Genomic DNA, 14,001 nt, shown 5'->3' with positions numbered 1-14,001 from the left:
AAAAGGGTCACGACTGATTTCCAAATGGCTGGGTCTGAACTGGAATGACAAACAATGGATTTAGGTCCAAATCTCTGTACTGATATGAATGTTTGACATTGTGCAGCATTCTGCCCCTCAATTGTTCTTTTTGATGATATTTGTTTGCAGCAGCCCGATGGAGGCTGTTAGCTGGGGTCCCGCACCACTGGTGAAAACGCTGATGGTTTCACCATCCAGCACCACACAAAGCAGCATCCCTTCTGAACAGGTAACACAGGGCCTGAGGTTGAAAGACTGGGAAACTGTGTTTTGATTCTACAAAGATAGGCCTGCTAGTAGTAAGCTCACATTTGCCAGCATGCTCACTTTTGCTAAAGAACTGAGTGAATTAAGCTATGGTTTACCAAGCATGATGATCGCTTAGTGAATTTGCACCTATGCCCAACTATTGCTAATGACCCTTTATCTCTGCTGAGCCAGTGGGGATATTAGGGGTGGGGGGTCTCCTAAAAGGTAGAATAGGTCACTGTACACAATGTGAAAATTAAAGCCCTTAGATTGGATTGTAGAACTCTGAACTCTGTAGCTGAACCATTATTAGTGTTTGTAGAATTAAGTTCTGGGGTCGCATTAAAGTACTTTCATTTAGCTGAGAGAAACAGTGGGCTGGAAACTGAGTTGATGTATCTGTTGCTTAAATTTGAGTGCCGAACTCTGCCCCACACACTCTCTTACTGCTTTCTTGATAGCCAAGTGAAGAAAGGGTGTACTTAGCCCACTTTGTAGAGCCATTGTAGGGTGAACACCAGAACACCAGAGGCAAACGACCTCAACCATCATGGTTGTGACCCAATTACCCCTGTCAGATCTCTGGCCCCTGAATGGGGTCTAACAGTTGCATTTTTTTTTAACGTTGTAGTTCTCAGTTGATGACAGAGATATAGAGTGGCTCCTCAATGTACTACACTCCCATTCACAAAGTCCATGTCATAGGTGTTTAGTGGAATCTCTAAAACATTTTTTTAAAGATTATATTCTTAACTATTGGCATGTCTTCCATTCAAAAACAGAGTTGTCTCCTGGTAACACACACCTGCATGGCCTAGTCACCTGCCTTCAGGGGATCCCTCTGAACGAAGCAAACCCGCCCAGCCCAGCCATCAACAGAGAACCTGCTAGCGCCACACCAGAACAAAGGGATCCGAGGAGACCCGAGTCTGCACAAGCCAGATCATATTCCGAAAGTAAGATATACTCACACAGCTTTGGGCACAGCATATTTGTTCTATATTTATACAGAGTGGATAGCTGTAAACATGCTCCAATTCTATTATATTAGTGACATTTACATAACTTGCTGATAAGTCAGTATATTTAACACCTACAGCATTTAGACTTGTGCAGTCTACAGGTCATATTTTTGTAACCGGAAGGTTAGTCTCAGTTTTTCATTCTTCTCTGTTCCATATAATGGATACCATTTAGTTTGAGTAATAACACTTGTTATTTAGGTTGTAAGGGGTAGTTCAGTTTGTGTTTTATCAAACAATCATTTTGTTCAGCACAGAAGGCAAAAAGAGAGCTTTTGCGTATTTTTTGGTAGCTTAAATTGACTGTAGATTCACATGCAGTGCTTTTTTTCTTCATCTAATTATTGGCTCAGGACAAAAATTTAATAGTAAGGTTTTTTATTTTTGGGATGTTGCCCATAAGTGGAGTTTCTATGACTCCTGCTGACATTGCCCACATTATCCCCGATCTTCAAATGTATTGTTTTGCCACTGGATTTGTAAGCATGAGAACATTCAGGAGTAGTAATTGTTTTCAAATATTTGGGAAATGCAGTTTGGTAAACAAACCAATACACAATTCAGATTCAGTTGCACAAGTAGTAACATCAAAGAAATAAATTCCAAAGTTGGGACAATCTGACAGTTGTTTCAAAGGCCTGTTTATTTGACGTTGACCACTGGAGATCTATAGTTTGCATAGAAAGTTACAGTTGTCTTCCATTGGACCATGACTGTGATTTGTAAAGCTTGTTATACTTTCAAGCCAGAAATCTGTGAATACTGGTGTTTAAAAGTACTGGATACATCAGGCCATGCACAGAGGGCACTTCTGGATTCTCTGCCAATTTCAGAAATGACTGCTGAGCGTACTGGTTACAGCTCCTGAGATGTTGGCTCAGATTCTAAACATGATCAAGAGACTGACAAAGTGATTACACCCTTTTCTGTCCCAAAAGTGGCGGTAGCGCTGCTCGAAACCCTTTAATTTCTGATTCAAACATTTCAAAATTAGAACACCACAGACCATCGTCAACTTCAAAGTAAAAAAATGAAAGTCCTCGAATTACTCATTATTTTCCCAGTCAAAAAATGGATACTCAAAAAAATACTTAAAAAGAGATCTGACCTGAGTGCAAGTGAGATGAGCCGAAGCGAGGCAAGAAAGATGTTGGTGCTAAAAGGCTCATGAATGCCCACCGTCACAGTCAAAACAGCTACTAAGACTTGGCATCAAAAAAGCAACCATAATTTTATAAAGTCTACACACAGACTTTGGAAGAAAGAAATGCTTTGAACTGTTATGTCATTTTGAGAAAACCTGCCAGCAGCAAACTAGAAATCACATTTTTTAACTGATGGAACTTAGAGAAATGATCTCCTATCATTTGATTCTGACCTAGGATTCTTCTTCGTACACCAGATATTTGTCTTGAACTCCATGTAGTAGAGCGAAAACATGTTCAAGTGAAATGTATTTTATTCTACCGCTTGTCACACCTCTTGGGAACATCCTTTTCCTGTACTCTTTGTCATACTTTGACTTGCGGTGTTGTGTGGTTTATGTTCGAAAGGAGTAATGTCCTTTTTTAATTGATCTAAGTTTTTGGTCACATAGCTTTCAAGGGACCCTACTTGCAGTCAGCTTCTTCTCCTGTAGATATGTGAAGAACTCCCACTAATCTGAGTTTTTGGTTTCTCCCCTTCTTTAGTCTCCGCCAGACATGGAATAGCCTCTTCCTGAGCCTTCCTTGATAGTTGCCTCAGCTGTTTGAGTACTCCATAATTGCCTACTTACTCCAACTACCCAAAAAACACTCTGATGGCAGTCCACACCTAAGTGGCTATTTTTATGATTTTAAGTTTAAACAATGCCTAAGTGTATCGATAAGTCGCTGACTTTATTTTGGAGACACCAGACTTGACAACCCTAAAATGACATCCATAGTCTGCAGCCTATGGGAAAGGGACCCATCACAGGTGTTTATAGTTTTATAGTCTATGTTTTTGTTTTCAAGTCACCTTCAAAATGGTGCCTATAGTCCATGGCTCTGATAGCAGAACTGCAGACTTTAAAAAATGTGGATCCATGGTGGCTCCCCTTCCACAGTATGTGGTCTCGGTACTGAGACATCAAACCATAGACAATGAATGCTGAAGGGCCTGCGCCTGTCGAGGTTCATAAACAATGTATAATATATATATTTTTTTTTTTATGTAATAAAACATTTGATGGTGGCCTTGGGAGTCCCCACACTTACATTTGAGTTTAGGGTGCTCTAACTCTGCACCCTACTATGTTCTTTTGTTTTTATTTTCAGGATGTTGGGAACGTGATTGTCGTCCTGTAATTGCAGGAGAACATTTTCTCTTATAGCCAGTCAATCGAAGCTTTCATATTTATCTCTGTTTTGAGTTCCCGGATCCAAAAAAGATGATGGAAAATGATTCCCTCGTCCACTCAGATTTGTTTCTATTTTTAAATTGGTTTCTGTGAACTGTCCTTGAACTCATGTTTGAGGATGGTGTAACAGTCAACATATCTCTAACTTCTGATAGAGACTTTTAACTGTGGATTCTTCACCTTGGGGAAAATGTTCAGTGGCCAGACTATTTATTTAAAGAGAATTTTCATTAGCAATTCCCTTATGCGTTGGTAGGGGGTATTGTACTGCTCTTCCTTGGATCCTTCCCACCCTGGATGTGACGTCGGAGCCCCTATATCTGCACCACCTCTGTGCGCTGATGTCAGTTCCTCTCTTTTCTGCGCCTTCCAACAAGGAACTGGAACGCTCTAAAATCCTGTCAAATTGACAGAATTTTATTTACCATCTAAACCTCTCCAGCATGCAAGGGTCAAGCCTCTAATAAAAATTACAAGGTGCAAGGACTGTCATCACCAGATGTCATTAATGGACACCCAAGATGTCTATCTCTGGTGTCTCTGCTCCAAATACGACTGTGCTTTGTGTGATTGGTGTGCGAAGATGAACCAAAAGGTAATCTGCAACCACAAAGCCAAACTAGCCATTGCAGAACTCTGACGGAAGTCTCAAAGAAGTGCAGATGCGGTCTCGAGGCAAATCCCACGACTGATCATCGTCAAAATTGACATTGTCGGGTAAGTCTAGGAAATCTAAAAACACAAAAAATCCAAACATGGCTCTCCCTTGTCCGGCCACTCCCACTACCCGGAGTCATGCGAGACTCCGTGGGGAACTCCAGGCAGTAGAGTTGTTCCCTGATTTCAAAACCAACTGCAATTCTGCTTTTAATGTGCTACGACATTACCGGGCTATCAGTGACACCATAGAATATTTTATTAGACCTTATTACTTGCAATTTTTTATTGTTGCAGTCCCTTCTTGGCTTTATCAGAGATATCGCCACCATAGAGTTACCGAGGCAGAAACTTGACCCCATGGATAGGCAATGCAAGGACTGTAATGTGTAGGCCTTCCAGTGATGTATGTTCTGGTTAAATAGTGTAAACCTAGTTTTAGAGCAAAAGAGTATTGTTCAGCAATGGAAATGTTCACATATTTTATTTGAATTATATATAGATGGGGAGTGCCTGTTGCTGTCCTGGTGGAACTGGGATCACCTCAACAACCTTTTGAGAGCTCCTGCAGCCACACAAGGTGACACTTGGTACCTGTTGTTGAGAGGACATAGTCATGATCTGGGGGTAAGTCGCTGCGGGCGTTTCCACAGCCACTGGGGACTACATGTCCCACAACCCCCTCTGTCCTTACACCTGTGCCTAATCCAGTGGGCATTTAAGGATCGCTGCAGTCCTGAAGCAAGGGACGTGCCCCGGCCAAGCCCGGGCCAAAAGCTAGCCCGCAGGAGCCAGGAGAAGGCTGGGCCACCCCTTTTTCATTCATTTTATTTTGGGCTGACCAAGGTACTATTCCTTCAGTACTTTATATAATTGACTTTGATTATTGTTCCTAAACTTTATTCGGCTTTAAAATAAAACCATAAAAGTCAAACAAACATCAATATACCATCATTCAGATTACAAATTGACAAATGTAGTAAGTTCCAAGTAATAAAAAACACAAGATAAAAATACATAATTTACAATACGAAAATTAATCACAACTTCCCCTGAGTCTGACAGAGACCTGTAAGAAGTTAAGAGTGTACGAAACAGTATCACTAGGAAGGAGTTGTAAAAAAAAATAAAAGCTGGTCTCACCCTCCTAAAGCCCATTTTTTTAAGGATGGGGATGATAAATAACTTTCTAGGAACAGCATAAAAAGTACAAAACATTTAAAAGTGCATCATGTCCTGAGGAGACTCACCGTTGCAGCCACAGGGCATGAGGCACTGTCCTCTGTGCGAGCTTTGGGGTGTGCCAATAGGTAGTGAAAGAGGTGGAGCCGGAACCTCGTCAATAAAAAACGATCATAAATACTTTTAAGCCCTAGGAGATAAGGCTCGGTGGTAGGCACAGTTTTCAGTACAATGTACTTTCGCACACTGGGCTAACACAGCTCTTTTCCCTGTCGTTCACAATAACGTGTTTTTAAAAAACACTCCGTGGCCCAAACAAGGTCACTTTTACAAGTACGCTCAGGGTTCGTAAAAAGTTCTGCTCTTCCGAGCCTGGCGAGGCCGACTCTTATGTACTGAAGCCATACGATACATGAAACATAATCGAGAGAAAGACAATTCCGTAGGACATCTTAACTAAGTGTATTCTCTTGTTTAACCCAGGTCTTGAGCCTCAAAGCCAGGGGACAGAAGGCCAGTTCATCTGAAAGAAAAGATATCCCCAGTTCTTCATGGACAACATAAGTTGGAATGCATTGTGGCACAGAAAGAACCCTTCGCAAGAAAGAGTTTTCAGCATTTTGCACTATCCCAAGCTCAATGTGGCCCCATACCTCACGCCCGTCACTAACCTTTAAGATGCATTTTGCTTACTAGATCTTCGAGAGGACCCCTATTGGCTTTCCTCCCACTCTGCTGGCAAAGTAAAGACAGTTGCTCCCCTTTCTTCCAGTTAGCAAGGGGCACCAGCTCAAGGAGTCGTCAATGGGCACATTTGTTGGTCTCCCAGTAAGAGAGACAAATCAGATAATACCTTCACAACAAATTTCCCCCCCTGAGTTTATAAGTCGGGAAAGTAGGCTGTCAGCGACTCCAAACACCCAGATGAGTATAGAATCTTCACCACATATTAACATCTCAGAAGGTGAGGTAGGGATGGATGTTTGCATTGTTAATGAAGATAGTAACACACTTGATAAAGCTAACTCCACATGTAATCATCTGAGGGAGAAAGGGCGTATGGACAAGCTGGAACCCAAAAAGGTGAGGGCTGCAAACAAATCAAGAGCAAAATCAAAAATTGCAAAGCCCAAACACGGATCAGGTCAGGGCAGAAATGCAAACCCTGTGACAAGAATCCCCAATAGGACAATAGAACCCACAATACACACAGATCAATCACAGGAAATAATCACACAGGGAAACACTTGTCACAAAATTACTGATACAGTTTTCTGTAATCAGGGTAGTACTAACAATTTTTGCATGGAGAACCTAATGTTTAGAATGGAGCAGCTATTGAAGTCACTTATGCTCCCCACAAATGAAAGGGTAAAAACAATAGGGGAAAGGCTGGAGAAAATTGAAAATGTGCAACAGCAAAATAATGAAATTCTGTTGAAACTTGGCAAGTCTCTCCAAACACAGAGCCAAAATATTATTAATGATAAGCCAGAGTGCTCACGGAATAATGAGAATAGCCTGAGAGATGTGCCGGGCACTAGTAAGCATACTCAATTAACCCAGCGACTTATATCTGTAGATAAGGGGCACAAGGAGCCGCTAATAGCCCCTCAAAAGAGCTTGGATGGGGCTAAAGGAGTGCCACCTCCCCCAAGTGCACAGACTGGAGACCCAGGCATAGAGCATACTATTGAGAAGGATGGGAGTAAGTGGGTAGCCAAGGGATCATGTGGAAATAATAGCAATGCCACTCAGGAAAAACCTGAGAGACTAATGCCGCTTAGTAAGAGCGTATGTGTTGATTTACCACCAGAATCGCACCCCTTTACTGTGGTCATGATAGGAGTACCAACTTTAAGAGAGGGCAAGTCAGAAAATGACATTGAACTGAAGAACAAGGTCAGCCATTGGCTATCCCAACATAGGCCTATCCCCCCATATTTAAATGGTCAAATACTTTACGTTAGAAGATTAAAATGGGTGGGACAGAGACAAAAGGACTATGAAGGTGACTGTATTATTATAAATTTCAAAGACAGACGTTTAGTAAATTACATCAGTGGGTGGAGGGAAGGTGATCTGGAGAGTAGAATTCAAACAGTAGATCTCACCTATTTTTACTCACCCTCCCTACTCGTCCAAAGAAACCTGTCTCGAAATTTTATTCAAGGGAATAGGTACTTCGATTATTACGATAACCGCCACCCGCCACAAAGTCATCCACGCCCCGAACCCATATATGAAGATAGGCATTTTGATTTTGATTATTATGACAATCAATATAGGATACCCATTTACAATCGCTTCGACGCTTTTAATCTTCAAGGTTTAGAGGATGTGGACTGACCCTTTGAAGAGATTGTCACACTACCAAGTCCCAACCTATTTGAATCAAAAGGTAGTGTAACAATCGAAGAACAGGCCCAGGTAACCTTGAATTCAGTAGATGAACGGCTGGCCAGCCCCAACTCATTGTCTATAAATACCCTTGGAGTCCAGGACATGATTAAGAATCACTCAGAGCAATTGGTGGTTGCTAATGAACCATCGATTAATAAAAAACCATCTAAAGACTTATCCCTATATATGCACGAACCTATTAGACTTCCAATAAAAGACCACAATAAAGTCTATGACCTAAACATACTTAGTTGGAATGTCGCCGGCCTTGAACCCAGACTAAAAGATAAAGACTGGGTGGAGTTAATTACAAGGTACGACATAATCATGTTCCAAGAAACGTGGGCACCTTTTAATTTGCACATCAATGGGTTTCACTGTTATAATATACCAGCGCGTAAATCGCAACATGGTCGGGCTGTTGGTGGTTTGTTTGTTGGCCTCCGTATAATGGCCGGGGGAAACCATAGGGCCATTGAGACTGATAATGCCAACATACAGACCATTGAGTATAAGCGGAAAAATCCCTTTGTTTTAATACATTTTTATAATAATGATTTTATAACAGGCCCAAATAAGAATTTTATAGCACTCTCTAATTTCATTTCTATATTAGTTGATAGATGGGGGAAAATTGTTGGGCCTGAGATTGTTGTGGCCGGGGATTTCAATGCCCAGCTCCCAAGAGATGCATGTCAGGCACAGCAGCGAAAGAGACCCCTTGTTAATCACAGGGGTCAGGAATTGAGAGCCTTCTTAGATCACCATATTCTTAGTAACATAATGGATCACGGTCTGGAACTATCGCAGCGCTGGTACCCACACATAGAGGATCAGTCAGTACCTCCACTATTGACTTCATTTTTGTCTCTCCTGGCATGGCTGATCGTATAATGGAAACCGATACGGTAGTCACTGATTTTGGGGATCACAACCCTGTAACTGTAATATTTAAAATGGCACCAAAACCGGTTTACAGTACATTGCAGGGAGCAAAAGATTTAAGTGTATCCACTGACAAATTAAGGTTAAAATGGAAAGGTATAGATAAAGCAGGAACCATGAGATCTCTGTTAAGGGAAAACCAGCAGTGCATAGATTTTTGCCTAGACCAAACAACTAGTGGCCAGCTAACTATAATATATTTTAGCAAAATATGTGCCACAGTTAGGACTATGCTGATGGTTCAAGCCCCTCAGAGCCCTAAAGATCCCAGGTGGTTTGACCACAGCTGTTCTGTGGCTAATAGGAACTTACGCAAGATACTTGCAGAAGTTCCTAGAATTGGAGTAAAAGTAAGTGTAGCAAGGAAGGCTTATAAACTAGTACTAGAGAAAAGGAGATCTACGCTCCTGGATGAACCCTGGGAGGCATTGGCTCTGACCGCTGAAGGAAGAAAATCGAGTAATTTATTCTGGCCAGCAGTAAAAGAACTCCGGAATATGGGCCAACAATTTACTCCAATTAGTTGTACCATTTCCGCTAGTTCTTGGGAATCACATTTCTCTAAAATCTATGCTGCCCCGGTAAAAGGCCCAATCATTAACATCCCCGAAACTTCTCCCAATTTAAAGATAACCATCGGAGAAGTGGAGGAGGCAATCGCTCAGAGTCTTGGCAATAAGGCCCCCGGCCCAGATGGACTTCCGATAGATCTCATTAAATGGCAACCTGATTTCTGGGCACCCATATTGGTGAATGTTTTTAATAGTTTGCCCGAATCATTAATGCCTGATACATGGAGTACTAGCATAATAGTTCCAATTTATAAGAAAGGGGATAGGTTCGACCCTATAAATTATAGACCAATCTCACTGTTAGATAACACACTGAAAATATTAGGTCGTGTTATCTACAACAGATTAATTACATGGACAGAGGAGACTGGGATACTATCCCCTTGCCAGTTAGGATTCAGATCAAGGGTCGGCACAGTGGAACAATGCCTTAATCTTAAATTAATTATTGACAAATATAACATTGCCCGCTCCCAACCTATTTATTTAGCCTTTATGGATTTATCATCCGCCTTTGATTTGGTTAATCGGTCCAAACTTTGGACTATTTTATTAGAGTATGGTTTAGATATCTCTCTGGTCCACTTTTTAGCTTTTTTACATACAGACCTAAAGTCCAGAGTGAGAATAGGCGTTGGTGGGGAACTGTCTGGACCCATTGAAATCGGAAGAGGAGTCAGACAGGGGTGCGTTTTAAAAAAATTAGACCAATTAGTTTGGTCAAATCTTATCAGGCACTGTTAACACTTGAAAATGAGGAAATCATTTTTCGTGTTTGCAGTTTTTTAAAGATTGCTGTTTATGCGCGCAGAACGATGGAAATGTAAATAATGATGTGCTTTAATATGTATGCCTTTTATTTGGGACTTAGATTTTCTTATGTGTTATAAGATGTGCTTTTATGAATTGTTATAATTCGAATAAAGATTCTTTGAATTTTTTTTTTTTTTTGAGTCGTCAAACACTACTCCCAAGTAGGAGAAAACATTAGTCTTGGGAATTGACGAGCATCCTAGTTTAACAAGCATTTACAATGCAATGGTCTCGGCATTGTTAAAGTTAGAGCTGTTGGCATTGCTCATGACATTATTCTTGTTTTTGTTTTTAAAACATTTAAAGAAACGGCATTGTTATTTACAATGTTAATAGCTTAATCACTCTCCAATGCGAGACCTATTGCATTTGCACTCACACACAGATCCACACACACACAGCCACCCAAACACAGAGCAACCCACACACAAATAGAGCCACCCACAGAGCCACCTACACACACAGTTACCCACACACAGACAGAGCCACCACGCATAGAGCCAGACACACAGCCACACACACAGAGCCACATACACAGAGCCACAATCACAGAGCCACACATACACACACAGTGGCTTCCACAAACCTTCCAGCACCTGTGACGAGATTAGCAATAAATCATCATTTAACAGTGTTTAAGGCACGAGAAACCTAAAAAGGGTGCCAGGTAGTTGAAGCTCCCCCCACAGCCGAGCATCACAGCGAAGACCTGGTCTCTTGGTAAATGTAAATGTACAGATATTTATATAGCACAAATCACCAACCTGTCTCTAAGCGCTTGCTTAGGGAACCCGTCCTGGTATTCCCCTGTGAGATAACCCAGCAGGGCATCCACAAGGTGAAAGCCAGGCATCCCGCCGCGAGGGGCCATTGTGGAGATTAAACAAGCTATTGCCCAGAGTCGCAGAGTGTGAACCCATGAATCGAGTATGCACTGGAGCGAGAATTATCGGGTCCATGGACAATTTATGGACTCAAGACCCAGCCGAGCCAGGAATTGAACCCTGGTCCCGGGCTGACCTCTGCTTCCAGGTCTGCCTACTCTAACCAGTGAGCCACACTTCTCCACAAGGAGAAGTGTGGCTAGGAGATATATGTCCCTTCCACTCTGGAACCATCACGCCCCACACCCCCTTTCCCGTCACACGTTCAAGGGTACCCCCTCGCCTGCCTGGCAACCGCATCCCATGCCCACCCCTTCCGTGCCCAGCTCATACATTCACAAAGCTTCCCCAGCTAGAGCCCTCCTACTACCCCTCCTTCCCTCCTCTCATTTTCACCTTGAAAAGATGGAGGGCAGGGAAGAAAAAAAATTCCCTCCCGTGAGCAACACTCTTCTTCCTGCAGTTCTGGGAGCCATGCACGGAGAGCCTCCCCCCGTCCCCGCCCCTACCGCCACTACCTGCGCAGCCCCGGGAGCGGTGGAGACTGCGCAGCGGCGCCCAAGGATGCCCGCTTCGGGGGAGCGGAGAAGCCATGTATAAGCCAGGCTTGTCGTCTGCTGCGAAGCGCGCCCGGGTGGCGCTTTGTTACATTGTTGCGGTGCACAAATGCTGCGCGGACACACATAGATTACTTGCACCCCCGGCCGTTCCCGCGCCGTGTGCCTCGCGCTCCCTCCAGTTGCTGTTCTATTTTTTTATCCTCGCCGAAGCAGCATAACAGACGCGCTCCTTCGAACACTAGAGCGCCTGCGTAGCACTGGCCTGAGCGCACGCTGGGAGCTGTAGTCCCATGGGTAGCGACGGCTTGATGCCACAGAACGTCTTCAAGTGCGAGGAGGACTACAAGTCCCAGGTTCCTCTATAACCGCTTGCCCCTTCCCTTCGCTGTTTGCCAGGAGGGCCTGGGAGCAGGAAGGGGATGGCGTTTAGTGTATTGGGGTTCTAGGCGCCATTAATCCAGGATGCCCAAAGCCTGTACTATGTTCAGTGCCCATGTACGCTCTGTGGTTTTACAGTGCTCAGCGTGGACGATATTTGAGGGCATACTTTAAAGCAGCAGACGCAACTCGATTTTCACCCATGGACCGTTCTTAAAGCGGCAGTGCTGGCGTACCCTCAAGACCGTACTGAGATAATGTGACAACCCAAACAAGGCAGAGCAAAAGGCAAGCACACCACTGCCTTTCTCCGAGGCAGAGCAGAAATGCCTCGGAGAAACGCAGTGGCGTTTTCGGATTCGGGGGCGTGTTTTACTTTTCTCTCCTCTTGCCATTGGCTGAAGCAGATAATTAGAAAAGTAACGAAAAAACACGCCCCCGAATCCGAAAAGGACGGGGCCTGTTCGGAGTGACAAAGCCTCTTCTCCAATGGCTGGCCAGCATTCAAGAGGCCAGCCAATGGAGAGGAGGGGAGAAGAGGGACGGGTTCAAGCCAAACATTAAATCTCCGACTTCCGGTTCTGCCTTCGGCAGACCGGACGGTCCTCGACCTAAAAAGGGTTGTATTTATATAGCGCTTGTTAGTTTATGCTGTTGGCTAGCACTTAGAGGCCTCACTCCTGGGTTTTGACCTTCATCTAGTACTGCCAGCTACACAGCTCGGGGGCATCACACACAGCGGACACGGCGTAACAATAAGAGCCACCTTAACACAAAATACGTTTTTCTGCTGATGTCTGACTGCACTGGTCTGTGAAGCGATGGCACACACGGCAGCATAGCGCTGCAAAGACTGAAGCGGTCTGTAGCTTTAGTTCCAACGGGCACGAGAGGCCGTTCGTTTTCGTAACAAAGGGGAACAAAGGAGCAGAGAAAAGGAAACACAGGAAGCTGGCCCGCAGTCATCATTTCTAAAAACACTAGGACAAATGTCGAAACTCTACTCTTGGCTAGAGGCCAGGAGGTGGTGAGGTGGGGGCGCGCGTCATCATAAACAATTGTAGCGGCAATCTCTGCAACTGCAACCGAGGCAAGACTGCCCCACGCAGGGGGTCCCTGGTCAGATATAAGCGGGAAGCTGCAATTCTTCACCTTTCACACGTTGGCGTCAGACAATTAATACGTGACATAGATAGCTGCCGACTGGACCCATGCCTTGAGGATGACTCTGGGCCGGTCCTGCTGTTCCAAGTTAAAATACTAAGCATGCTGGGGCTTGTAGTTCAAGTTTTGTCGTGTCAAATATGTGCCTACAGTGTCCAGCGAGGGTTGTTTCACAGTCAGTCTCATGGTATGGCGCCAGTTTACGAGTAATCAGTCCCCATTGGGAACCCAAGCCGCCCCCTTTCTGGTGCATCCTCCCTCCTAGGCAGTCGCCTTATGCTGTGATTGCTTAGCGCGCACTGCGCAGTATACACGAGTCCGCACTCTGGAAAACGCAGCTTACACAACGAGCCTCTGAAATCAGCACTCTAATGTCGGCTGCAACGTCCCTTCCATCTCCGTGTTACCCCCTGCTCTTTGCGACCCACTTATAACTAGGCGCAGGGTATCATGCGGCAACGCGTACCTGACTTTGCGCCATTATGTAGCAAGAAGAGGCACATTATGTACTAGAATACGGCACATTCCGTGGCAGTATTAGTTGCTTATTTTGTCGCAGGTTAATACCATCTAAGTGCCTAACAATAATGAATGTGTCCTCGTGTAATGCAACTTGTGCAATGCAAAGCGCTCTGATACCCGATACCTTCGGGTCAAGTTCGCGCTATAGAAAACTCTGTAAAATTAAACAAACAAAAAATAATAAGTAAACGTTTTGGCTCAACAATACGAGGTTAACGCTTACATACAGCCACCGAGCAGTGAATA

At 43.9% G+C, this 14,001-nt stretch overlaps 1 protein-coding gene across 17 annotated transcripts in view; it reads left to right on the top strand.

The window, feature by feature from the left end:
- LOC146796177 (uncharacterized) overlaps positions 1-14,001 on the top strand; it is a 1,057,178-nt gene that overhangs the window by 429,794 nt on the left and 613,383 nt on the right. For all 17 annotated transcript variants that reach the window (XM_085628582.1, XM_085628595.1, XM_085628592.1 and 14 more), the window contains one exon: positions 1,053-1,226. In XM_085628582.1, coding sequence (XP_085484708.1) covers positions 1,053-1,226 — 174 coding nt within the window. The remainder of the gene's footprint in view (positions 1-1,052; positions 1,227-14,001) is intronic.

The sequence above is a fragment of the Triturus cristatus genome, chromosome 10 (genome assembly GCF_964204655.1).
Source record: "Triturus cristatus chromosome 10, aTriCri1.1, whole genome shotgun sequence".
NCBI lineage: Eukaryota > Metazoa > Chordata > Amphibia > Caudata > Salamandridae > Triturus > Triturus cristatus.
Note: the sequence above shows the minus strand (reverse complement) of the source record. Positions and strands in the feature narration are given on the sequence as shown.